Source organism: Pezoporus flaviventris, unplaced genomic scaffold, assembly GCF_033815535.1.
Source record: "Pezoporus flaviventris isolate CSIRO_AGI_PZ_B2104156 unplaced genomic scaffold, CSIRO_AGI_Pfla_v1 ptg000015l, whole genome shotgun sequence".
NCBI lineage: Eukaryota > Metazoa > Chordata > Aves > Psittaciformes > Psittacidae > Pezoporus > Pezoporus flaviventris.
This window is the reverse complement of record NW_026892563.1, coordinates 4,409,591-4,437,202: the sequence shown is the minus strand read 5'-3', so window position 1 is coordinate 4,437,202 and position 27,612 is coordinate 4,409,591. Positions and strand designations below refer to the sequence as shown.

The window sequence follows — 27,612 nt, the reverse complement described above, 5'->3', positions numbered from 1 at the left end:
TTAGCAGGTAACCACCTTGCTGAAAATCATGAAAAGTATTATACTGACATGAATCCTTTAATACAAAAACAGGCATTAAAACAGATTCTGAAGACCTTCTGCAGGTTCTCTTGTACAGGTACATGTCAACCAAATGAGGGACTGAATCACCTGCACCCCAGTACTAGACAAAATGAGCTGGGAAAAGAGGAGCAGGAAAACAAGCTGAGGTGCGCTAGAGCTGCAGCCGGCTGTCCCCCTCAGAACAATGCTTGGTCTCGGAACTGGCATCAAATAGACTGAACGTCCATTAAAAGGAAAATACTTTGAATTTTATTTTTTCACGTTATTATCAAGTACACAATTACAATAATGTCACACATCCCTATATGATTCTATGTATTTTGTTTTTTCCTTTTGTCTTTTTTACAAAGTGTACAGAGGGCAGGACGTATACAATATTTAACAGGGTATTTTCTACAGAACAATAATTTATATTATGTCCTTGTAAAAATCTGTACCTTCTTTAAACATTAAACTGAAACATCCATTTTATAGCATTTGCTAAGCAAATTTTTTAGGAATTAAAACTAACCTGTAACTAATGTCAGTACATTAACAATAACTATAGTTCATTTTCTCTTTATACAGACAAATACATTGTACAAAAACCACTTGACCAAACCCTTAATTAAAAAAAAAAAAGGTAAAATGTTCCAACATTGTGCTTTAAGAAACAAAAAAAAAAGTGTGTATGATTCCAGGCTATGCAAGAGAAAGCAAATGTGTAAAATTGTGTTCTTTGTCTTTCAGCTTACTTAAAAAAATAAAGTTCAAAATGGCTAAAATCCTCGGCGACCTATGCGAATTTACACAGATTTGCACACTTTTCAGGTTTCCAGTTAGAAAAACTCTTGAACTTAAGGGGTCGGAGGGGAGGAAGGAGTCGCAGGAGGGTGCTTTGCAAAGAGGTGAATGGAAAATCTCTACTGGGTTTTACACCATCTAGTTTGGCATCCGTAGGCAAGAGAGAGCTACAGCCACGTGTGAAACCCACTGACTCCACCGGGATTTCAAGGAAGGCACGGTGCAGCACACTCAGGTACTACACATGGAAGACTCACAGCCCGCTAGTAGCAGTGTTACACAAGAGCACGTTGGACAAGTCTGGGGGCATTGCCAAGCAGGCATCAGAATTAAAAAACCCACATTACACAGTAAAGGTAATAACATGGCATTCGACTCTCCTGACTGCAAAGTAAACACAAGTATTTCGGCTTACAGTGAAACAGAAGGGGGCTGAGCAATAGGAGCAGGGCTTGGTACCAAGACAAAGTATGAAAGGCTGACAAGACACACATCGGAAAAGAAAGCCTTGTCCCTTTATCACCCTAAACGTAGAATCGTCATTAAAATTCATTTGATTTCTATAGATTTACCTGCCTAGGAAAAAGAGTCAGCACTGGGCTGGGCTTTGAACCCTCTCCATTACTGAATTGTTGGTTACAAATTTACCCTAATCCGGCAGGCAGCAGGGTCCGAATTCTGCCATCCACCCTCAGCCAGTGGCTTCAGCGGAAATTAGATTGAGAGGAGCAGGGCTGGCCCCTAAAACCTGGCATGTAAGTAAACTGGGCTTTTCGCTCCGCTGTTGTTTTTAAGGTACATGACTTCATGCCTGGTACACTTATGCTGCAACTAGCAAATGATATGGCGTTACTTTATAATAGTCTTCAGGTGGTAAAACTGCATATAATAATTGTAATGTTCTCCAAGCTGTTTATAAACAGATTAAAAGAACTGGGTTAATTCTGGATACTGTAGCAATTAATAATCAGCAGCTTAACACTGCTGCTAATGGCTCAGGAAAAACATTCAATTTACAAACAGTTCTATTACTATCCTAAGTTACTTATTAAGGATATCTACGTTAAAACATCTCTACTCCTTCTGAACACATCTGCTCCGCTCCACCCCTCTCTGAAGCTCGCACTGTAAGTATCTCATTTCCAAAACTGAGGCATCTCTTGGTCTTAAATTTTATTCTAAACCAATTCACAACAAAAATGTGACTTGAACCACAAACAGATCTTTCAAAGAAATACCAGAATACATAAAAGCATTAAGTTTGAAGTACGTTTACCGGCACGTACAGACAGTTGTGATCTATTAACTCTGCAAAGGGAACAATGGTATTTTACCTTTCCAACATCAAGACAGCAGTAAAGTGAAAGAAATGCAACTCATTTGTAACACATAAAACCTTCCAAAGACAAAGAAGCACAGAACAATAATGTAATATTTGAGCACACTTTTAAATTCGGCAAAAACAGGTAACAAATGCCCCGAATAATTTTTAAAAAAGTTTTCTCTCTGAAACCTGAATTAAAATGCAGAGTGGTTTTCTGCAGTAAAGTGAGATGTGTAACTCCTCAAATGCAAAACAGTTAACCTGCCACAGAGTCTGTACAGTCGAGACAGAACAATCAGGTTGGACCCTAGTGACTCTGACATCACAATTCCCCATTTTATACACACCTCTGACAATTTCATCTTTCTAAAATTCATGACAACACTGCATTAACATGGACACTGTGAGTATCAACGAGGTCAGTAAGATAAATAGACTTAAATAAACTATTATGGTTGAAAAATTCAGTAAGAGACAGGGTTTACTTTATTAAATGCAACTTTTATTGTTGCCATCTTTTCTTCATTTATTAAACAAACTGAATAGAATTCAGAACACGCTATTGAACAAAAGGTATAAAAGTCAACTAGAAGCAATAATCCTATTTTTATACAGCAACAAATCAAATGCACAGTATGTTTTTTTTTTATTGTTTTTTTGTGTGTGATCATAGGTGATTGGCTTTAAAATAAGCTAAACTGCCTGAAAGGCAAAAATTCCTTTATAATTCCAGCCGGAAGTCTGTGGAAGAGACTTTAAGGCAGCCCAACATCTTTATGATGCCGCATAATGTGCTGGTTCTTCTCTGAAGGCCTTCGGAAACCTTTCTTGCAATACTCACACCGGTGAGGGTAGTCTTTTGTGTGAATGGAAATAACATGCCGTTTGAAGCCTGAGGCATCTGTAGTGCTATACTCACAGTACTCACATTGATAAACTTTCCTACCACTATGTGTTTTCATGTGTTTTTTAAGCTCATTTTGTTGCCTAAAGCCCTTCCTACATCTCTTGCACCTGAATGGAAGATCTTTTGTGTGAACTGAGAGTATGTGGCGACTCAGAATGAACGGATCTGCAATCTTAAAGTCACAATGTCTGCATTGGTGCAATTTTTTACCCTTGTGAGCCGCCACATGTTTTTTCAGTTCCGAAGGCCTATGAAAACCTTTGTCACACATATCACACTTGTGAGGATAGTCTTTCGTGTGGACTGAAATGATGTGTCGTTTAAGATCACTTGAGTTTGAGCTCTTATGGTCACAATGCAAACACTGATGTGTTTTACTTTCTTGATGCATAAGCGTATGTTGCTGTAGCTCTTTGGTATCTGAAAAAGTCTGGAAACAAATATCGCACTTTAACGGCGTTTCCTTACTGTGTTTAGTCTTTACGTGAGTTTTCAAGTTAGACGAGTCGGCAGATCGGTATTCACAATATTGGCACTGGTACGGCTTCTCACCAGTGTGGATCCGCATGTGCTTCTTGAGCTCCGACGGGTGGCGAAATCCTTTGCCACACTCCACGCAAATGTGAGGAAAGTTCTTGCTGTGGACAGCTAAAAGGTGGTGACTCAGCAACCCTTGTTCTGCTGTCTCATAATCGCAGAATTTGCACTTGTGCATTTTATTAACTCCTTTGTCCCTGTGCACCATCTTGTGAGTAAATAAAGTTCCTGCATGGGAGAAGCTTTTCCCACACTCATCGCACTCAATAAGCTTCTCTGTTTTGTTGGTCAGCTTATGGCTCTCCAAGTGGTTATGTAAACTTATTTTTTTATTCGTAGTGTAATCACAGTCTGTGCATCTGTATTTCTTCTTAGTAAGAAGGTGCTCTGGGTGGTTTTTCATGTGCCTTTTCAAGAAACCTCTCGATTTAAATTTCTTGCCACAAATCATGCAGGGGTAGACCGTCAGTGGGTGACCATCAGGGCCAATGATTATTGCTGAAAAACAACAAAAAACCTTTGAGTAATATTATACAACAATATTACCCTTCAATACATATCGTATTTCAACCTTTACAACAAGATGAACTGTTAAGTAAGGTCAGACACATAAACTTTATAACAAACCAGCTTGTTACTGCGTTAGGTGTAAGAAATTGAGGGAATTACTACTTTAATTTGGTTTAATTATTGGGAGAAAAGAAATAATGTTTTTTTTTTTGATTGAGACAACCAAAGCATCACCTAGCTGCCCTTCACCTCAAGAAATTCAACTTTAAAGAATTCTGACCCAGTTCACACAGTAAATACATGCAGAAACCGATGCTGGTACACAGAACAGAGGCCAACTTGTTAAACTATTACATAGTAGGCACAGCACACGATCTTCTTTGACGTTCCACGAATCTGTAGATAAAGTTTAATCTGGCAGCTTAATCACCTACCACTGACTACAGCTCACATGTCCCCACACTGACACCTCCTTCTTGTGCCATCTGTCACAGTTACAATCTGAAGTGGTATCAAGTAGCAATCAATGAGAACACATTTCACATACGGATGCCTCAGAGCTTTGGAACTTATTTGCACTCATCCACCAGCCTGATTTGTTTACCCTGAATTTGTCTAGGCAGGCTATAAAGCTCTCTTTTCCAAAAATGTTTCAGGAGAACTGACTAGGTAGCTGGAAATAGAAAAAGCAAACTTTAAGATTAAAATTTGCCCGGTTTATTGATTCAGTGCTAAAAAAAACAGAACTCCTACAGTTAAGTCACACTCTGGAAAGAAACTTTTAGTATCATTTAAGGCAAGGCTACTAAAGAAAACAGTCACGTGCTTTTTCAACTTTATCAACCAAATAAATCATTCAGACAGTAACACAGTAACAGCAGACACAAAATAATGCCAAAGCAGCGCATCTGTTCTTACAGATGAAAGTAAGAACACTGGCATGAACACCAAGGCAAGTTATTTCACAGCTAAAAGAGGAAAACTGTACAGAAGTATACTACCAAACTTAATATATAATGTTGAGATCTTCCAGTTACTTATTCAGCTGATATAAAGAAATGCATTGTTCAATGTGCTTTCAATAAAGACAAAAAGGGTTTTTAAAAAGCACTACCACAAAACACCATTTATCTAACATGATCTTTGAAAAAGTTACATTAAACATTAAAACTGGTGTGGCAAGTTAAGTATACAGGTTTTTAACCTTTTGCTACAATACTGATGCTCTCCTATGTCAGAGATTGCTCTTTAAAGCACCCCACAATCCAAACCAACCACGTATTTAAAACCTTCAAGATAAAATACACGCTCATTTATGATGCAGAGGTGATGTCAACCAAATAATTCATAGAATCACAGAATCATGGAATTCCCAAAATATCACTGGTTTTTACAAGATACTGCACATACCGTCAGTAAAGTACATCTGTTTACGGATAAGTGCCTAGAGGAATAAGAGTTCAGCCATCCACCCGCTACTCACCTGTTTGATACTGCCTAGACTCAGGTCTCCTTTTTTTCTTTGGTTTTTGCTTAGCCAGTCTCCCAAGTCCGGCAGACTCATCTATGTGCAAAAGAGCACTTGCAGTGCCATTCCGACTTTCAATGCCATCATTATTATTGCCTAATGAGATAAGTTAAAAAGTTACCTATCATCATCACTCTATAAATTTTATAAGCAACAAACTCTACAGTGGTAATAAAAGAAATTACAAACCATTATCTGGACATTTAAACAAACCATAATAACGTACAGAATGAGCTGCAAAACGTCTCAGCATGTAACTTACAAATTACCATCGGTATTATGAACCTGGAAGCACTGGCTTTGTTAACCTGATTTTACAGGAGTACACAACTTACAGGAATTCATGGGTTTCCATTTCACAAGAAATCCTCCCTTAAATGAAACATTTCTGCATTTCGCTGGTTGCTAATTATGCCCCAAATATTTAACACCAGTGAATAACATCATGTCACAATATTTACTGTGCCAAATTTCCCTCTCAGTCCTGACGTATGTTCACATGTGAGCTCCCATTCACTTCTGTAATTTAAATCTGAATTTACCTGACTGAAGTTTCTCACACACTAAGTTCCATAACTGGAACAGAGATCAAAGAACTGTTCTGAACAGTCCATAAACTTGCCCACAAAACACACTACTTACTATTTGCACACCTGAAGCTCTAACACAATTTTTTTCTACTTAGAACAAAGAACATGCTCATTTTTGTGTAATAGAAAGAAGGAAACAATTTTTGCCTCACAGAGCTTCCTGTTTAATGCACATATGGTATCACTGGATGTAAAACAAACATGAAAATCACAAGTAAATATATAAATATTCAGGAAGGTATTTACTGGTAATCAGTTTAACACTGGTGATTTAAGGGCATAAGTAAATTTTAACAGATTTTGTGGTTAAGTATTTACTTCATCTACAGAAGGGAACAGTTCCTAGCGAAAGTAAAGCACACAAATGAGACAGGAAGACTGAAGTGGAAGACAGGGCAAAATGCTTAACAGCTGTTCCCTCTGCAGAGTGCTGAGAATTAATATTCATGATTAATGTAAGAAGACTCACAGCCAGGAAAAGGCACATGCAGACCCTAAGGATTCTGATCTATATGCTAGCTCAAGTGTTGGAACAGCAAATGCATCAAGTGACAAACATTGAAAAGCAAATACCCATTTCATATGTAGAAAGTTCAGTTTGCAACAGGTGCATGAAAAGTCCCTCTAGAGCACAATACAAAACAGGCCCCAAACATTTTCTAATACGAGAATAAAATCACAAAAACTTGCTGGAATATAAAGCACAGTGGCACTGGGCTTTGCTACAAGACAGGGACAGAACAAATTTAACACTTTAAGATGCCACTGTTATCAGCTCTTAAACACTCTTAAACTGAAGAAGAGTTCTGAGAACCCTTCATGCTTCATTGTTTCTCCCTTTCCCACCACTTCTCACCTTGCTTACTGCTGACAATTCACTTTTTCCTACATTCTTAAATTGTCCTTTCCATTCCATCTCTCTGCTTTTAACACACTCTGCTCAGTCTACCGCTGTTGTTTCAAATTCAGTTAATTTTTAATTCCCACTCTACCCGGCTTCTGTCCTTTCCTCTCCACTGAAACTGTGCTCACCAGTGTATAGCCAAGGTGCACTACCATCCATCTCCTAAACAACTTTTAACATACACTGCCCCCTGAAATCTTGCCCTCCCTTCCCTTGTCCCTGTTTCCAGCCCCCATCACATTTTCAGCACTTCCCTGTCATGTGGCTGCTGGCACCATCACCACAATACACACTGTGCAAATGTACAACCCAAGTTTTGTCCTCTACTCCACTATTTCTTCTACTTTGTTTAGAAGGAGAAAGGGGCACAATGGAAACATTTCTAGCATGAAATTTCAGTTTACCAGCTTACGTAAGTTTTGGAAATCAGGTTTGTGCACCACTTCATGCTCAGATCGTAACAATCAAAAGTGGTTCTGCAGGCCAGAAATATTATCAAGGTTCCATTATAATTTTAAGATGTCGCTCTCCAGTTTACTTTTTAATCAATTAATTATTTCTATTAGTGAAGTCACATATTTATATGTTCCTTCTAGAAAACACTTAAATCAAGCTAGAGGTCAGTGTTGCTTTTCACTGTTACACTGGTTCTTACATACTTCCATCTGTGCTTTTTTTTTCCCCCAAATAAAATATTCAGCTCTATTCCCAAGCCAGCTCTTACTCTGTCTTAAAACTTAGAAAGACAGATGTACTTGAGATGCAATTTTTCCGCTGAAAGCTCATGTACTCCCCCCCAATGAAAATATTAAGGGAAATGCCTGTTAAAATAGGAGTAAAAAGAAGCCTGCCTCGTAACTTCTTTCCCCTTCTCTTAAGGCTCATTATGCCAAGAAACCATTCTTCAACTAAAATTTCAAAAACAAATACAAAAGCACAAATACTCCACTAGCCTCCAAAAAACAATTCTCAACATTTTGCCATAGACAATGTCACCAAGTATAATTCTTTGAGTGTTACCTACCATAAGCTGCTGCCCAAGCTATAGGCATGAAAGTTTTAATTTCAGTGTCATCAATTTGCTGTTCATGGGCTGCTGCTGCATCCTCCTCTCCTACAATCACTTCCATATAAACCTCATCAGCTATTTCTGCAACATCTAAGAGAAAAAGAAGTCAAGAAAAAATTAACACTGCACTGCTGAAAGTGAAAATCCCTGCTCCCAGATGAAAGCCACCTACTTACTTAGGTCTTCATCTTCATGCTGAGAATCATTTACAGTCATGTAAACCATCTTCTCCCTTGGAATTCGAATACTGCTATTTTGATCAAGTAATCCAACTGCGTGGTCATTCTCTGGCTCACTCTCCACAATGTCTACTGTGCCCCCTAATTAGGAAGACCAGAGCAAAATATTTTAAAGACACTCTGCTCAAATTCTATACTAAACCACAGAAAAATTCAAGTTTGCCACTCTTTAACATTAGATCTACAGCTCTTTATAAATTGAGAGAAACCACAGCCCCTAATTATGCAAAATTTAAATTGTCAGTTGGAGTATTCCAAAATGAGTGTATTTTACCTAAATCATCTTCTCCAGGGTCTGCCTTGAATATATAGACCTTGATGACTTCTGGACAAATGCCATCCACTTTACAAGAGCCACTTTCTGACTCTGCTTCCATGGTAATTTCACCAGAACCTTCGTGTTCTATCTTACCAGCATCATCCACTAAAAAAACAAGTTATTACAATTATCTAGTCATATACAGACAGAGATATACTTTATTACTTTATTAGTCAAATTTGGAAGCAGTTTAAGATTAAAAGGTTGCGATAAAGAACCTACCCATAAATATTTTTTCATATCCTTGAAAACAATGACAATAAATACAAAAATAAATGCAAGCCGTATCTTCTACTTAACGGGGAAGTACAAGAGTGCTGCAGTGATATGACTAGGAGGATGAACACCACATCAGGCAAAGCTAATAGGGAAACAGTGATCTGTAGCAAGGTGACGGTAGGAAGAAACTGCATGTTTGTACTTACTCTGTGGCATAATTTTACTTATTTTTCAGTTTTAACTGCTTTCTCCTTCACAGTAAGCTATTAACTGATTTGGGTTTTTTTTCCAAAAGCATTAACTGTTGATCAACCCTGTCTAATGCCAGCACTACTACCGCTGCCAGTCAGACCTGGTTCCTTGCAAAGTGGTGTTACTGATGCTTCTTCAGCTAACTGGAGAAGACACCTAAATGAATATTACAGGAAGAAACTCCTCCACTTTTCTCACCTGCTCAACAGAGGGGTCAAGCACAGTGTGAAAGTGCTGCCCTGATGCTACAACTCTGGTGAACCTACTCAACTGATTGCTCAAGATGCCCTCAATGAAAGGGGCTGCACTGGATTTTATGCCGTAGACCCATATACTCTCTTTACCATCATCTCCCATTTTATTCTCTTTGCTTTCAGAAATGCCCCAACATCATGCTTCAGTTTGAAGTAACTTGCCCAGGCCTTCCACATAAACATGGCTAACAGCCAGCTTTATGAGAACCCACTTCTGCTTTTTAAGACAGACCCTACAGAGACACGTGCACACACTCGCCCTCTTACTCTACCAAGCATGGGTTTTAAAGAAAAGAATACTAAATCTGCATTCACAAAAATAAAATCCAGCATCTCAAGACCTTCAGAGAGTCTCTCAATTTCAGAAGCCCCAGAAGTTTTTTAAGTGTTGAGATTATTTAAGAATTTTAACAAGATGACATACTTCTGTAATTTGTGACTTTTTTGTGCATAAAGTCACTTTTGAAGGCTGACATGGCTCCCCCAGAGCCATGCATAACTTCAATTCATGGCAAGACATGACATTTATACTAAAGGAAGTGTAAGATCTGTCCCATAAATACTTTAGAATTTTTAACTACTATATTTAGAACATATAAAATAAGTTATTGTAAGCATGCTCATTTTACTGGCACTCATTACCCTTGAAACTATATCATAGTCTTACTACTCAGTAACTGCACTCCTTCCATTTACTTTAAAATCTAGTTAAATCAAAGAAGCTCAAAATGTTATTACTGTTCTTTTCCTGCATTAAGTCAATAAATTAACCTTTAAATTAGATCAACTAGCATGTGTTCTGTCTCGTACCAAACACAACAGTATTTATGTACAATTTCTCAACTGGGCATCATTACCCACAAAAAAAATATGAATAATGTTAAATTATGAAGTACTGAAATAAATTAAGTCTCTCTCTCTCTCCCCACCAAAAGAGCAGCAGAAAAAACACCAAAATCTCTTATGCCAAGTTCATTACCAATGGCTACTGTACAGAACATTTAAAGCAGTAAGATGTCTAAAAAATTATTTTGTGTCATGGGACAACGTAGTATCTTGTAGCTGAAACTTCAAAGCATTTCAAAAGTAAAAACCTTAAGATATTCTTTTGAATCATGTTAACATCACTCCGCTCCACAGTATGTATATTCAGTTACTGAGTAGACTCTCAAATTCTCAGGCATATGCATGAAAAAAACAAACGTCACTGGAACACTGTCAAAAAGAAAGCTTGCTTTTGTTCCTACACTACATTTATGTAGTTGTTCTCCTTTAAGTTGGCTGTTGCCAGTGTCACACACATGTACTTGCAAGGCTTTCAAATCAGTGTAGGCTGATTTTATGCTGCTGAAGGGGAAGTCTGCCGCCAAGCTCAACTGATGCTGGAACATACTCTAGGAAGGAAAACTATAGCTGAAGTAGCCAGAGAGAAAACAAACCTACATGCACCATGTGAAACAGGCTGGGTTCTTTTACCCAAAACAGCGATTTTTACTTCCATATATATATGGAAGTATCCACTGATAACATTCACACAACATAATTCTAATCTTAAAAATATGCTCCATTTACTCCTTGAAATAATTTCTCCAAGGTTCAAAGGCACCTTCTAAACAATATTACAAAAGAAAAAAATTAAAAAAAAAATCATTACACACTTTAGTTTATTTATTCCCAATTTCCCTATTCAATAGTGGTTTAAAAATGTAGTGATTGGTTTAAATAGTCTTTAACAGCACCGTTAAATTGTAAGGAAAATTATGTACAGGAATATTAGGTCAATTTTTCTTTTTTCCTTTTCCAAAAGGAAAAAAAAAAATCACTAAAAAAGCTAAAGTCTCTGAAGTGTTTGAAAAGTAACAGTATTTGCAGTGTAGTAGTAAACAGCTAACAGGAAGAAAGATAGGGTGGAAACAAAAAGGTAGGAAAAAAGGTGAACATCAGAAGAGACAAACAAGGTGAAAGAGAATGGGTATCTATTGCACAAAGTACCATTTCTATGGTATTTTGTCCTATGGCTACATGAGTTTTTATCTATACTGATTCACTGATGATGCTCTGGCAGCATTTATGAAATCTGATTTCTATTTAACACTTTCCCCGTGTTTCTGCATTCTCCGCATATCTCAGTCTCACAATCAAAGAAAATGATACTCATGAATACTTGACTATTCAATGTTTGAAGTTGGAACTCTGATGATGTTTGAATTTTTCATTTGCATTCAGCCCATCAAGGGATCCCACAAATACCATGCATGACTGATCTTCTCTCACATCATTGCTCTCCGGAATTACAAAAACAAACACAAAAATACTTAAATGTATTAGTTAAGCTTACTTAACAGTATTGGTTAAGTTTGTAAGAGACCATTTCCTTTCAAGTAGACACGCTGGGCAGGTACTAAATTAATCACAAATCACATGCTAGAAAAAAGTTCAAGCCAGCATTATTCCAGTGCTGTCATACCTTGTGCCTCCATTTAATTAGACACAAACCGAACACTCAGAGCTTTAAGTGTATGGTATTTTTCCCATCTACTAGCTGGCAGCTTTACTGCAGTAAACTAGTGCATTCAGACTAATTCTCCAAGTTAAAGCAAAAAGAGAAAAAAATTATTAGACACAATTTTATTTCATGTAAATTCCAAGAACGCATTCTATGGTTAGTTTGCTACCATTCTGCACAGACTTCACTGATTAGTGCAGCTTTCTCTTTACATACTATGAGCTGCAGTAAACAACTAAAAACCGTATGTGCTTTTCCAACATTGCAGTAATTGCTTCCATATAAAGATAATGCTTGAATTTTATTAAAAGCACAGATGAGAAAGGTGTCACACAACACGAAAGACATGGCATACTTAAAGCCTGCCTAGTTATCATTTATATTACAGGGAAATCAAAGAAAAGAGGCCAACAGATAAAAAAAAAGAGGAACAAAGAGTAAAGCAAAGACATAAAAGATGCAGGCAACATTAGCAACAGAGTAAGATGGGTTCTATCATGATGACAGCATTTGTCTCCTAGAAAACATTACACATTTTAAAAAATGGTGTAATTTCATAAACTGTAATGCCCAATGAATCTCCTGTATCTTTACCCTCCTATTAAAATATGTCCAATGGCATTTCTGGAACAGAAACAAGCACCTGTGCATTGATACTCAAAACCACGTTTAAAACCCAGCTGAGGCCAGTTTCCCCATACAGAAGCACAAAGGCCAGCCCAAGATCCTGCATACTGCATTTGCTTAAATGGTAAACCTTTTGTTTAATCACGATACATTCACTTAAGCAGTGAGAAATTTCCAATCTTTTGCAAGTAGAGGCTGTTCACTGCAAAATAACACACTGAAACAGTTCTTACAAACATTGTAAGAAAAAGTCTGTCTCTCCATCAGTTTAACAGATCTTAAAATCTGTCTATGGAGCAATCAGATGGGAATCATCTATTTTGTCAGCCTTTACATTCCCAAGTGATTCTCTCTGCTGCTAAAAAATTGCATGTCATGGGATTCTTGCCTGCTTACAAAATAAACAACCCTATTTAACCATTCTTAATAAAAAAGTCACTGCTAACTATTCTGTTTCCTCCAAAACAGATTAAAAGCATGCTGTATTCCCCAGACAGACTTTGGTCAGTCATCAGTGACAGAAACATTTTACTTGTACTTCACTTGATAGCAAGAATTCCTAGTCTATTAAAGAAGTTTTACCATCCAGTTATTTCTTAAAAGAGAAGCAGATTTCCGAACCTGTGTGAAAAAAAGAAACCTGTTCTGTTTTGATTTCAATGTCATTGCCATTACACATGAGCAACAGTATACCCTATGCCTCTGAAGCTCCCCTCAGGGCAGAAATCTAGGAGAGGTGAACTTCCTGAGTACCTAATGCTTGTCCTTCCCTTCCTGCACGCAAATCAGACTAAGCTGTGAGGCATCACTCAGCCCAAGGGCACTCTCATCTCCATCACTTCTGACAGTGACCTTCTGAGCAGCCTCGGCTATGATAACTGTTGGTACCATTCCAGTGGCCAGGCAGAAGCCTGGCAGCAAGTTCTACCTCACATAAAGAAAAATGTGATTTCCTGCATCTTTAAGAACCTCTAGAGAAAAAGAGGGAGGTACTTATTTATGCTAAAAAAGCAAATAAAAGCATTTTGCTTTCTTGAATAGAAATCCTAATGAAGGCATGAACTTTGTGGCTTTGCTGATCAGATCCACTGCTTTCAAACTGAACATCCAACAATGATGAGATGCCATGGATTTCACCTAGACCTACGAAGAGATGCAATCATTGTTCTCCGAGTACCCTGGGTTCCAACTCCTGTAATCAGAAGTGTTAATTCAGATACAACAAACAAAAGACACTTCTAAGTCAGAGCAAAGTAAGAATATATGGATGGACCTAACAGAGCCCCTATATTTGCAAACATCATATAATATCCAAACCTGCAAGCCTTTGTTAGGCTACCCTTCCTTCTTTCCAGACTCCCCTTGTCCAACCGCCTTTGTGCCTCATTATTTTTATTCTAATTGAGTATATAAGAGTACAACTTTCAGTCTTACAGAACAAGTTTTTGCCACATTGAATAAAATCAGAAAAGCAAAAATCTTCATTTCCATTTTATGGCCAGGTTTCATGAACTACTCTAGTCACTTCGTAAATGCAGGTTTGGGTGTTTTTCCTACTGTTTTGACAAACACTAAGTTACTTCGTGGTCTCACAGAGAAAGGATTTTCCAAGCCTTACAATTTTCTGCCAAGTAATTAGTACCAGTGCGGGCCAGAGTAAAATCTACTCTTTTCAAACTCATGATCTGGCTTGTTATAGCATATGTGGAAGAAAACCTAATTTATCAAACCTCCTCATATTCTTTTTAAGCTACTAAGTAGTGGCAGTTTGCATTCTTTGTTGAATGACTGTCTGATTCTACCCTGCAGGAGTGCCTCAAGTCTACTATGGACCACAAATGAAGCTTGAGTACGAAGACTAAGTATCTAAGAAAAACGGTGAGCATATCAAAAGGCAAGTGATAATACAAGCTGTGCCAAGAAACATCATCTTGGAAATGAAAAAAAAAACCCAACAACAAAGGCATATCAATGCAGAAGCTAAATTAAAGCTCATCTGGAAAAGAAATATTAAAATACTGAGTTTAATAAGCAAAGTCGCAGAATGAAACCCACAGGGATTGTACTCTTTGAAAAGACAAACCAGTCTGAACCAAGAAAGAAGGCAGAAACAGAACGTTAAAAAAGTACATATATATTAGTCATTTCAAACCAGCTATTTTCAGGATAAAGCTAAGAAAATTATTTTAAGAAAATCTGTGTAGACTCAGTTCCTCAGGAACAAAAATAGAAATGCATGAACAGAGCCACAAGATAAGATAGCAAAAAGATTTTGCCAGTAACTTTCATTGAAAAATACAGACTGTGAAACCTACAACAGAGAGAGCACAAAATGTCACTCCCTGCTTTGCAAGTGACTAGGCTAAAAGAAGACAGGCAAAAGCATCCTGAAGAACGAAGTCTAGCTCCCAGATCTGGAAAGCAGCTACATTTGGCTACTGTAATGGGAGACAAGATTACATTCCAACATCTGCCCCAGCAGTTCTGGGAGGTTTGCCAGAATCAAGAATTTACAGGTTAGGATAAAAAAATTCAAAAACTTGGCTGATGTCATTACCTTTTAAAAACCACCTACTACTAAGTTCAACTGAAGAACTGAGACAGTCAACAGATCAATAAACACATCTAATACGGATGCAAAAAACCCCACGGAAATTAATTCAAATAATGTTTTCCATACATATTTGTCAAGATAGTCTTGACGGAAAAGCACTAGACTCTGACTTTACAACCAGAAGAACTTGTTATGTAGGCTTTAAACACAGTAGGTGGTAATAGGGAACTTCCCTTTAAAATGAATTGTAGAACATAGTATTTTAAACACAAATAGAAGAGATGCATGTTTTATAGCTTAACAACTGCTTTAAATACTGCCTTATGTTTGAGGTTCTGGATCTAAACAAAGTACACGGCAGGACTATCAAGAGCCGTTTAATATTAAATAAAGTATGAAATTGCAGAAATACATGACTGAAAACAGAGAATATTCCAGCACAACTGAACAATCAAGTTTCTGTGTTTTCTGCCAGTTACTACCTGTTGACAACTAGTACTTCTAAGAAGACTTCCCAGCTGGGAATTTTAAGGCTCGTGCAAGATGGCATCTACCAAGACATCCTGCCCTCATTCAGCCACTGGTAATGGCTCAATGGGACACATATTTACCCAACCCTCTCACTTGAATTCACACAGACAGCACTTGCAAGGTCTTCCTATGACAGCAGCCCTAGAAGGCTGCCCATGCTGCAGGATGACAGCCTGCAGGGAGAGGGTGAGCAGAGAGACAGGAGCAACAGCACCTTTCAGAGCTACAGTTAGGGACAAGACATAGACAGGTAAGGATCACCACCAGAGCCTTTACAGTCTGGCCTCAATTATGCATAGGTGGATTATCCACTTTGCTGCCTAACTATGCTGCAGAAGCATTTGAGCTGCTTTTATCTGATCTAACTCGAATCCAGAATGAGAAAGCTGTATCTGAAGTATACTGTACAGAGCACACTTACTAGTTTGGAGAAATACTATTTCAGAGAGCAGCATCCCTGACCTATTTCACCTCAGTATGATCTCGCAGCTTAATTTTACAATATTTTGTGTTATCCATATTTTGCATTATCCCATTTAATTGTTTTCCCAGATAATAGAGAATTAACTGTACCTCATATAAACTCAAAACATGGCTGCACAAGGTTACTCAAGGAACTCAAGAGATGATAAATTAAGAAATGCAGTGATCCTAGGTAAGGAGAAGCAACGTTAAAATCCGTAAGTACAGAATATAAAATTAAAACAAGTTATTATACATTTAAAAAAAGTGTCCAAAGGTAAAAAAAAAAAAAAAAAGTGGTGGGGAAACGAGAAACAAAAAAGTAACTGAAGCAGAGCATGAAGGATACCTCATCAATGGAGTCACTCAACACTAGACAAAACTGAAGTGCCTGAAATCACAAATTAAACAAACCAGTCTAACAAAGCTTTCCTACTTCTATGACAAATTTTCAGCAGTGACACTTTCATGTTCCTAAGTACTACACTGAGCAATCATTGTAAGTAACAAACTTAAAGTAAGCTCTAGTTCACGCAAATGAATATCCTTAGTAGAAAAAGGACTGATGATATGCTCTATTTTTCTCCACTCTCTAGTTTAACTCTTTTGAAATATGATTCAAATGGATTGTGCCACTGTTCCTAAGGGAGATTAAGATATTCGCAGTTGCTTTACAGCTATGAGCAGCAACAGCTACTCTTTTTGTTAGCAGTGTACCTCCCTCCTTTCTTTAATCAAGAGAACAAAACACATCCTAACAGCAAAGAAAACCATACTGTTGCCTGTATCTAACTGTAAAAGGGGTGAAAGGGGTGGGGGCTTACAAAAAACAGGACAAACATAAGAAATTATCACTCGGACTTCCAAAACATAGGGGGTTTTACTTTCCCTTTGCCATGATTTTTCTCTTTGTTTTCTTAATGTTTTGGAAGTAATCTTAGTAACCTGTATTCCCATGAGTTTTCAAACATTGCCACATTTATTCTCTTTCAGTACTTACTAAGTATATGGCATTTAGTTTACTGAAATTCTTACTCTTTTGTTCATACATTATAAAACGCTACAGAAACAACTTATAATCAGACATACATTTGCCTGTATTCCTCTCCATTAGCTTCAGAACATTTCTAGTTGGCATATGTTCCTAAAAATACCCTCATCTGAGATCTGCATTTCATTAAGTAATACAGAAAATCTGTTGTAAGCCCTCCCTCAGATATTTCAAGGACTACCCAATGCCCACATCATAAGAATCTTGATGGCTTTACACAGACACTTACAGGAAATCATAAGGTAATCTTCACAGTTGCCCTTCTCATCTTGATGTTCCACAGGGATTCCATTGGCATCAATCACTGCCTCTGATGCACAGTCTGCCACCAAAACTTCCTCAGAAACAACATCTGTTCCCAGAGTATCGGTGACAATATCTGCTTCTTCAACATTATCATGAACTACATGTTCTACATGTCCAACTTCAGGTACATGCATTGACTCACTTGTCAGTACATGTTCTGGTATAGACATTGTTTCTGCCGTTATGTCAGAAGCTAAAACATCGTCTGGAACAGTGCAATGAGCCAAAGAAACCTCTTCAGCTACGTCTGTGTCCAGCACTTGTTCAGGAATAATGACAGTTTCAGATACATCTGGCTCTTCCATAATATCTGGGCACTGAACATCCTCGATAACAACATCCTCAATGACATCCTGGATTACTACAGAATCTGGATCATCAGGAACAAAATTATGCACGGTTATATCTGAGTCGACTACATCTGAAACAAATACTGTTTCCTGTACTTCCACAACAATCTGATCTCCATCCATATGTGCTGCATCAGCTCCTGAAAAACATAATTATAATAGCAGTTAAATTGTAAACCTAACTCAGATGAAGTGGTTAACAATCGAAATCCCTTCTATTTTACACTATGTTGTCATTTAGTAAAACAGGCGTAATAGCCTTTGCACAATTAAGGTAAGCTTTGCACAATTACGGGGAGCTGATAAAGTCAGTCCTCAGTATATGCTAACATAACTAAGGTCAACATTTTTTTCTCCTGGTAAAGATTAGAATTTTTAGACTCTTCCCCAACACCCAAACAACTATTACTTGACAGAACAGTAGCTCATTCATATTGCTCTGAGTAATAAAAGCAACCAAAAAATCTAAAGCAACTACTCTATACAAAAGCACTGATGCAGCACAGCACTTCCAAGCAAAGACAAAATAAATGACAGTCAATTGCATCTAATGTCAGCACTTATCTACATATTCTCTCCTGACAGACCTGTTGGATCAAAAAATGCGTTTGGCTCATGCGGCTGCAATTCAAGCCCATCTTCATCCATGGCCTTTAACTCTCATCAGTCACAGTTTCTGCAGAAGGTAAAGAAGAAAGGTTATTTAACTTGTACTATGCTTTGAAGGTTGCTTCTCCCTGTGCACTGAAAAGCAGAAATTTTGGGCGCACAGAAGTGAACAGATAACAGCTCTTGACTTTAGGATACTTCTGTTCGGGATTCCAGAAATAATAACTCTAGAACACCATAGGTCGACTTCTCAAAACCCCACAAACAGAGAAGCAGTTGATAAAGAGGTATGAAAAAATTATTTCCTCACAATCTTAGAAGGAAAAAAAATTAACCAAAACCTAGACAAGTTCACACACAAGTCTTTTGGATGGTGAGGAATACACTGCTGTCAAATCAATAAGGCTTAATGATGTAAGTTAAAAGCAGACAGCTAATAATCTGAAATGTATGGTGCTTCTGATGTCCATTGTGCTCACACTTGGGTGGTCAGGAGGAGGTTACTCTTATGTCACTTCAAGAATTGAAATAACCAATGTAAACTGCTTCCAGAACAAAACATCACGTTTTCAACCCCCTAATGTGTGAATACTTTAAAAACTCCTGCCCCAAGACAAAGCACCTACTTGTTTTTGTATTAAAAAGTATCACCGGTTCTCAAAAACTATTGAATGTCATATTCTACCAAATGTCAACATTTCTGCAATACATAATAACAACTTTTTCCATCTTCTTAACAAAAGAAACAAACATAACTACAAAGTTAAAATACTTACAAAAATCTGAAAGTGTAATCTAAATTTTGCCATTCACATATGTGCATTATAATTAGGATCAGGCAAACCTAAGGGGGTAAAATGTGATCTAACACCAACTTGTACTACTCTCTTGCACTTAGTCCAACTAGTTTCCTAGGTGCAGAACCAGCAAGAAGTAACAGAAGATATACAAGTGGAAGATGCAATTTTCTTTCCTCCAAACATTTTTGACAGTGATAGGCACAAAATCTCCTGTTCTTGTGACACTTATACGAAAGACATGGAAACCTTGGGCAGAATCTGCAAGATTTCTCTCCAAGAGTCTTAACTGTTCCAAATGATCTCAACTAACATTTACATAATTAAGCCTTAAAACTACCATACAAAAGGAAAAAAAAAAAAAGGCAACTACTCAAAGCCACAAACCTACAACCATAATCTGTACCAAGTATTTTTTTAGACTTTACCATTTTTCTAGCTCAAACTCTCTGCACCTAATCACATAATTTATGTATCAGAAAACTCATTTTTACAAGTTGAGGGAGAAATACAGCCAGAAATTGAACTGGAGGAAAAGCAGCGTCAATGTAATAACTATCTAAGGGGTCGCGTTATTTGTGTGATGCTCAGTCGGATGGCCTCCGTTTTAAAGACAGCTGTGTCAACAGACCATTGTTGTGTCCAGATGGACATAAATCACCTCACAATTATTCTGTCAAACATTTCTATCAGAAGCACCCACTACTAACAGGAGCAGCTCTTCACCCAGATGCCCCTTCAGAATCAAGAGCAGAAGAAAATTATTTCTCAGCCTCAGATACACGATGCAGCTTGACTAACTGATCAACTTCTGCCATGCCACAGAAACAAAAACAGAGTAACAAGGTTTCCTACAAAATCATTTAAACAAGAATTATTCATACCCAAATCGGTTTATTTCCATCTATTCAGTTCATACCTAGCCAGTCTATTACAAACGTCTTTCCTATTCATCTTCCCATCTTGTCAGCATTGTCTTCCGTGCTTAGTTTCTTCTTTTCTGTTGCTTCTTTTACAACTTCTTGTGTGCCTATACCTACATTATATCCATTACCTCCTGACCCGCTCATTTCAGCTCTCCAACTTGTAACTCCAGCACACGCTCATCATTCATACAAAACCTTGCTACTCCTCAATTTGTAGCAAAGATTCTATCAGCAATCCTGAGATTTTCTTCTGGGAGGAGGCAGGGAGGATCAACAGTTAGCAGAAATAAACTGCCTTTTTCCTCAGGCAACACACATGTAAGAAGATGGCACTCGCTGTCCGGCTTGTTGGGAAAAGTCAAGATGCTCTTTCTGCCTATGCTTTTGAGGACTGTATTATCACACATAATAGCCCCTGATCAGCTGGCACTCAACTAGCTTGAAGTGTTAGTTTACCACTAGCTACCGGATGAACTGGCATTTGTTTTCTCCACTTCCTGCTTTCATCACTCACCTGACCATCACTCCACCACAAATTCCTACTTCTTATGATTCATGCATACACTTTCTCTATCCTCTCCCTGGATTCCTGTCTGTCTCTCTGACTGAGGCTCTCTCCTTCATCATCCTTCTATCTTCTTCACCCTTGAGACCCAAAGGCTGCAATCACTACACCCCAGCTTCCATGCACACTGACACCATCTCATTGCTGCCCAGATTCCAGGCAACAGATGCTAAAACCAAGACTCTGCAGCGTTCACAGCAGTGCAGTTTCATAAAGATACTGCCACCAGCAGTGACAGCCCAGGAGACCTTTAACTACCTTCTCTGTGCAAGTGTGGCCTTTTCTAAATTGGCGAGGTCTTTACACTTACAGGGACGTAATATGCCACAAAACAAGAGCTCAGGTTCCCCACAAACTGAAGAAATTTCCTGAGCACATGGGGTTTCAAGACAAGAGTCTTAAAAAAGCCACATATTTAAACGTTGGCACTTCTTCCAAAGAAAAAAAAACCAACCCTTTCACTGAATGGGTTTCTTCCTAAATAAGGTTTCCCACAATGCACTTTTGCACCCAGACCCAGCCAACAAATTAATGCGCAAAAATTCTTACCCCTGTGCAGGACCATAAAGACTTTCAAAGTGCTCCACTAGGGCACAGACTCCACTCTCCACAGAAGTTTGCTGCAGAAAGAGGGCCAGAAGAGGATGCAGACATATAAAACAGGATTTAACTATTTATAGTAATAAGGGTGTCTAAATCAAAATCTGCAGTCCAAAAAGACATCAAGGCATTCACTATGGATAGGGGAAAAAAAAAAAAAAAAAATCCCTAAAAACGTCCTGAAATCATGTCAGGGTTTCAGCATTCTACCCAGTAGATGAGAAACCACCGTTTCTTCCTGCTTGCTCTTCTGAGCAGTGGGCCAGCACTGAGGCCCAAGATTCAGCCACACAAAGGGAGGTACAGCCACATGGTTCTGTACCAACCGGCAGTTCCATGATGAGGGCACTGTTCTGCAACACAAGATATACCAGAGCTTCTTGTTGCAAGCACCACACTGAACACCTTCAAATTCCTTAGCAAGCCCCCTGAACTCTGTGGTACCACAAGTCTAAGAAGAAATTCCAGCAGCTCATTTTCCTGCAAGATTCCAAGAAAGGCAGAAATACTCATCTGTCCTTTCAGAATATTTCAGCTGAGACTTACTTCAGGAACAGGTTCTGGCACTGAAGTGGACAGAATCGAATCAATTTTCACTTCCACAACCTAACTTTCAACAGAGAGGTAGTGCCCAGAGAAGAAGCAGGTGCCCAGCCATGCCCCTACTCTTAGTTCTTCTCAGTGCCCAAATCTACATGGCTCATTGTTCAGATCTCAGTAATGTGGGAACTGCTTTTTTACCACTACATCAGAAAAAGACCAAGCACCTAAATCCAGGTTTTATACCTCAGAAAAAACTAAGTATCTACATCTCTCCTCTGGTGGGGTCTAAGCCAGCTTCACCTGGATCAAGAGTTAACACAAGCCTGAAATACACCCAATTCTGTCTGTAAAGTTAGTTCTTACAAATATATTTTTACCTATTTCTCCAGAGACTTCACTGGGTTTGGTTTTATGAAAGTCAACGCAGTATTTTCAAGTGAAAGGACATATAAAAAATGAAATGGAAGAAATAGTGTTAAGCTATTAGTAATAAAATAACCTTCAAAAATAAAAATGGGTATTTTCTGTAAATCTTGAGTACAATCAGTCAAGAGAAGCAACAGATGCAGTGCATTAGTTTTGCCATGTTACAGATCCTGGACTCAATAGGCCTAGCAAGGTAATAGAGATGAAACAAAAAGAAATAAAGGAGCTGTCACGTGTTAAGAGAGGAGTAACTTTAAAAATAGGCTTCCTTAGAAGAAAGAGCTTTATTATGCTACAGAAACTGACAGTTTCTCTGCTCTCACACACAACTCACCCCCCCCCCCCAAAAAAAAAAAGAGATAAAATAGGGAAAACTTCAGAAAAACCACCTTTATGAAAAAAGAGATACATAGAATAGACCTTTGCCTACTTTGTTTACTCTTAAAGAAAGAACAGTACATCTCTTTCATTTGTGGGTAAGGGCACAAACCAAATTCCAACACAGCAAAACTTCCCAGAAAAATCAAGGCAAAACCAGCAAAATTTGCTCATGTCCAAGCCCCAATCCCTACGTACGCTGGGATGACTTAGTGTGCAACCATAACCAAATTCCCATCCTGCCTTGCTACATCCCATTAAAAATTGCAGCACGCCTTGCATGTCCCAATTGGGTTAGAGCCCCGAGCTACCTGAAGCTTCGCTGTGGTTATGAGACAACTGTGGGTTCAGTCTACACTACTGTTGCAGCGTCACAACTCTCCCTACATGACCCACTTACGTAGAATGCAATGGACACACACACGCTTTCAATCACACACACATGAAAGGTTAAACGAATTATACCCCTGTATTACCTAATTCTGGTCTTGGAAATAACCCCCTTATTATTAGGTGAATAAATGGAAGAATAAAAACGATGTTACAAATGTGACAATGTAATCATTTAGCTGTTTATTTCTTGATGCATCTCCCTCAGTTTTGGCAGAAGAATCAATACTGCTTTCACTGCGATTTTGTAATAAAAATCTCAAGTCTCTTCCTCTTTGTTGCAGTTCAGTGGTGTGGGTATTTGCACAAGCTGGTTAAAGAAATACATTTTCTCCAAATTTCATAGGGATGTTGTGCGTCAGATGACACCTAAACTAATTCTTAAGGAAATCCAGATTAGGAAAATAACCAGTCTCGGGCGTCCCTTTGAAACTACTTTCCACTCAGCTGGGGGCCTCTGCAGGAGAGGGGATAAGCAGGAGAAGAAACCAGCACCAAAGGGGAACACAAGGGGAGCCCGCGCCTCCACACCCGGCTCCCCACGGAGGCTGAGGACGAACCTCCGACCGATGCCCAGCCGAACTCCCTTGCGGCCGGGACGAGATCAAGAGGATGGCGTGCCGGTCGCCGCGGCAGGAGGGGCACGGCTGTCAGGCCTGGCGCGGCCGTACAGGAAGCCGCCGCGGGCCGGAAAACGCCAAGCTCCCCTGCGACTCGCTGGCTGGCAGGCGCCGAGGCGGGGAGGAGGGAGAGAGGCGGGGGAGGGGAGGAAGAAGTGGGGGTGGAGAGGCTACGGGCTCTCCCTCTCCGGAGCCTGCGGCCCGGCGCTGCGATGAGCGGGGCCAGGGGCTCCCCCCTCCGGCCCGGCCCGGCCTGCGCCGAGGCACGGGCTATGGAGAGCGATTAATTCAAGATGGCGCCCAGCGCTCTCCGCTTCCCCCCCCCACACCCCCCCCGCGCGCCGCCATTTTGTCTCCTCCTCCAGACACTCTCCGAACCCCCCTCGGCCGGGCCCGGGGCCTGGCACCGACCTCGCCCGCCTCCCCCTGGGCCCGCAACCACCCCCCTCTGCTTCCGCTCCCCTCACGCCGCCCTTCCCGCTGCCCAGGGCCGCGCTAGGAGCGCGGAACCCGCCGGCCCGGGTGTTGCGGCCCGCTCTTTTGCCGGAGCCCTGGCGCGGCCTAGCTGCGGCCTCCTCGGGGCCTGCGCTGCGGCCTGGTGCGGGCAGAGGAAGGCCTGAGCCGGGCCGGGCGTCAGGGCCCAGCCCCGGGGCTGCTTACCGTGCGGGTGGCGGGCGGCGGTGCTCGCCTCGGCGCGGCCTCTCAGCGCGACTGGGCCGAGAGCGGCGGCGGCGGCTGCGGCGGGGCGGGCGGGCGGGAGGGGAGGGAGGGGCCGAGCTCGGAGCTGAGTGGAAGCGGCCAAGCTCCCCGGGCCGGGCCCGCCGTCAGCACGTCACGTCACTGCCCGAGAGAGACCCAGGAAAAGGCGGAAGGGAGCGTGCCGCCGCCGCTGCCCGCTGCCTCGGGCCAGCCGCCCGCCGGGGCCTGGGCCATCGGACGGGCCGGGGGCCGCTGCCGGCCGAGGCGAGCCGGCGCGGGTAGGGGGGGGTGGTGGCGGTAAGGGGGGGGGTGGGGAGGCGCGGTGGCGCTCGGCTCCCTGCGGCTCCTCCTGCCGCCGCCTCCGCCGCAGCTCGGCCGCGAAGCGCAGCTCGGGGCTCAGCGTGCGCCCCCGAAGTGGAGCGGCTGCCCCGGGGACCCCCCTCCCGGCCCCTCCATGCTGGCGCCGCCCGGGCGAGGCTCCCCCGCCCTCCACCTCTTGCGGCCGCCATTCTGCGGCGCCGGCCGCTAGGCCTGCGGCCCAGCCGGGCCCTGGTGCGGGGATTTTGGACGGCGGGCTCCGCGCGTCCCCCGGCTGGTGTGTTTAACGCGTATCTGCGCTCCGGGGGGCGACGGGTGGATTTTTAGGGTGCGGAAACGCCGCACTGTGGCGGACTCGGGCCTTGGGCCGGGGTTTGCGTGGCCTCAGGTCACCCTTGCGTGGGCCGCGGCTACCGGTGGGAATTACTGGGAACAACGAGAACGGCTACGGAGCGGTCAGGCTGGGTGTCGGGCGGCGGCGGGCGCAGCCCCGGGTTTCCATGCAGGAGGCAGCCCTTCCACGCGTCACCGAACGACGCTCCCCACGCCATCTGGCACTCGTGTATCCCCCGGGAACAGCAGTAGTGGGGCGGGCGGGGATCGCCTTTGTGGACAGTAAAAAACTGGACATAATGTACTGTCAAAACCAAAGTCCTGGGTAACGGTTTGCTCTCGTCCTTGTCGTGAAATTAATTTTTTTTTTTTACTTATTTTAAGAAGAGAATTGCTATTCGTCCATGAAAGGTGCATCCTAAAGTTTCTGAGGCATAAGAAATTATGTACCATGAGTAACCTCACGGATGAGGAGGTACACTCGTTTGGTTGGAGTTCTTGCATAATTGTGGGGTCAGGGCTTGAGGAGGCTGCTTCGCCTCCTGTTATTGCTATTTAAGCAAACTGGGAGGAAATTGGCTGTTGCACTTATCAAAGAATGCAAATGTGACTTATCTGGACCAGAACAGCATACGTGCAGTGTTTATGTTGTGAATGAGTCTTTAGATTCAGCCTTGACTCAGCTTTAGTTTTAGGCACTAGACTTTTCTATCTTAACACACAGGCTTAAAATGTAATTTGGGCAGTGCTTGTTGTTTTATTTCAGTATAGCATGTGGTAAACATTCACCCTGCCTGCACTATGCAGATTTTAACCATGATATGAGAATGGAAGAAAAAACATGCTGCTTGAAAAATTAATTCCTTTTATTTAATTCCGTTAAGTTTTACTTAAACTTCTGTAGGCTCAACCCAGATGTGTATTGCAGAAGGGTGTCCTAAAACATTTACCTTAAAAAGAATTGCTGAGCTTGACCCTACATGTGATATTAATGTAAAACAGGCTTAAGTAAATGTTCTTATCAGCATGGAAGAAGCCAAAGGAACAAAAGCAGAGAAAGATGATGACAGAATTGTAATCAACGGCAAGGTAGTTATAATACAGAGAAGTAAAAATATGGTTAGACTGTTCATTGATTTTATTTATACATTGATGAGATCTTTGGTTGGAACCTGTCTCTGATAGCCTGTATTATACAATGCTTTCATAGAGGCTAGGTCATTAAAATTGTTAAGGGGATGGAGCATCTGATGTACAGGGAGAGGGTGGGAGAGCTGGGACTGCTTAGTCCAGCTGGAGAAGAAAACACTCAGGGGGATTTATCCATGTGCATAGATATGGGATGAGGGAAGTAAAGATAGCAGGGACAGACTCTTGGTGTTGAGTGAAAGGACAAGAGGTGATGGCACAAACATGGGAAATTCAGTTTAAATGTAAGGAGGAAAAGAAGACTGCATTTGTTCAAACAATGGAACAAGCTTCGCAGAGAGATTCTGAAGTGTCTGTAAACACTCAGTACCCAACTGGACAGAGCCTTGAGCAACCTGCTGTAGATGACCCTGCTCTTAGCAGGAAGGTTGGTCTGCAGAGGTGCTGTCCAACTTAAGTGATTCTATGATTTTTTAAGCCAGTTTTTCCAACAAATGTGCCCAGAAGATTATAATGAACAGTGGGATATCCTGTAAGGTCTTATGTTTGAAGGACATCTTAACCAGTCTGTTGTTCACGTAGGGAGTGGAAGTCCAGAATACAGGGCACATTACCCTCAGAGATTCAGCAATTATTTTGTCATTGCAGGGGAAGACCTCAAAAAAGCTGTGATGCCTTTAAAAACCAAATGGCTAGATAGTTTGTGAAGATGTGAATCTCAGTTTCTTGACTGTTTGGCTGCTTACCCTGTCTTCATATAACCATTTCACATTTATCCCCTTGTTCTTTACTACTCAGGAGCCAGATTCCAGCAGCTTGTGAATCATTAAAGAAACATTTTTGTCTTGATGTAGCCATCACCTAAATTTTGTCCCCAGTCTCTACTGTTTCCAGTAGGTCACAAACAACCTGGTATGATCAGGAACAGGGTAACTCCCATTGGTGGAGCTGCCAGAAGGGAACCCATGTTTACTACTGATACTCGCAGCCCTTTCTGCTCGCTTGAAAACTGCAGATACAATAGGTACACTTGCACCACTTTGTAGCAGCATAGCATAACTTATTTGCACAAATGTTTTTGTAGTTTGTACTTTCTGGAGTGGTGTAGGCACATAGTAAAAATACCCTGTAAGCAATAGTGACTGGGTTGAGTCAGAGACAGAATATACTTGCGTATACAAGTTTATAGCTCAGTTGTTCACAGTCCTGGGAACAGAGCCCCTATTTTCTGGTTCTAATTTTACCTGTGATCCAGTGTTTCTTTGCATTTTTCCTTAGAGCTTGTTTTAGTGTCACCCAGCAGTAAGTACTACACCCTCACAAAAGCAAATGAAGTTGGTGGCTTTTGCTGAATATCCTCTTAAAATTATACTC

The 27,612-nt window shown here is 40.7% G+C and overlaps 1 protein-coding gene across 6 annotated transcripts; it reads right to left on the bottom strand.

Annotated features, from left to right (window-relative positions):
- Nucleotides 1-289: 289 nt before the first annotated feature.
- ZFX (zinc finger protein X-linked) lies at nt 290-24,538 on the bottom strand. 6 transcript variants are annotated; one of them, XM_061453309.1, is made up of 8 exons: nt 24,400-24,535; nt 18,473-18,561; nt 17,459-18,025; nt 8,729-8,878; nt 8,392-8,535; nt 8,171-8,305; nt 5,608-5,748; nt 290-4,112 (listed from the first exon to the last, which is right to left on the bottom strand). In XM_061453309.1, exons 2-8 carry the CDS (start codon nt 18,531-18,533, stop codon nt 2,926-2,928), a joined length of 2,385 nt encoding a protein of 794 aa, XP_061309293.1. In that variant the 5' UTR covers nt 18,534-18,561; nt 24,400-24,535; the 3' UTR covers nt 290-2,925. The 6 variants fall into 6 exon arrangements, with proteins under 6 accessions (XP_061309293.1, XP_061309296.1, XP_061309295.1 ...); XM_061453314.1 differs by lacking the exon at nt 290-4,112 and adding an exon at nt 4,559-4,797 and having other exon boundaries at nt 24,400-24,537; XM_061453312.1 differs by lacking the exons at nt 17,459-18,025; nt 18,473-18,561; nt 24,400-24,535 and adding an exon at nt 16,290-16,340.
- Between the last annotated feature and the right edge of the window lie 3,074 nt (nt 24,539-27,612).

What these genes read in the sequence shown, in the direction of transcription:
- ZFX (XM_061453309.1), bottom strand. Translation starts at nt 18,533, where the DNA reads ATGGATGAAGATGGGCTTGAATTGCAGCCGCATGAGCCAAACGCATTT. An exon ending in CGCATTTTTTGATCCAACAG is followed by an intron (nt 18,026 to 18,472) that starts GTCTGTCAGGAG and finishes TATGTTTTTCAG; the next exon opens with GAGCTGATGCAGCACATATG. An exon ending in AGCTTGGGCAGCAGCTTATG is followed by an intron (nt 5,749 to 8,170) that starts GTAGGTAACACT and finishes TTATCTCATTAG; the next exon opens with GCAATAATAATGATGGCATT.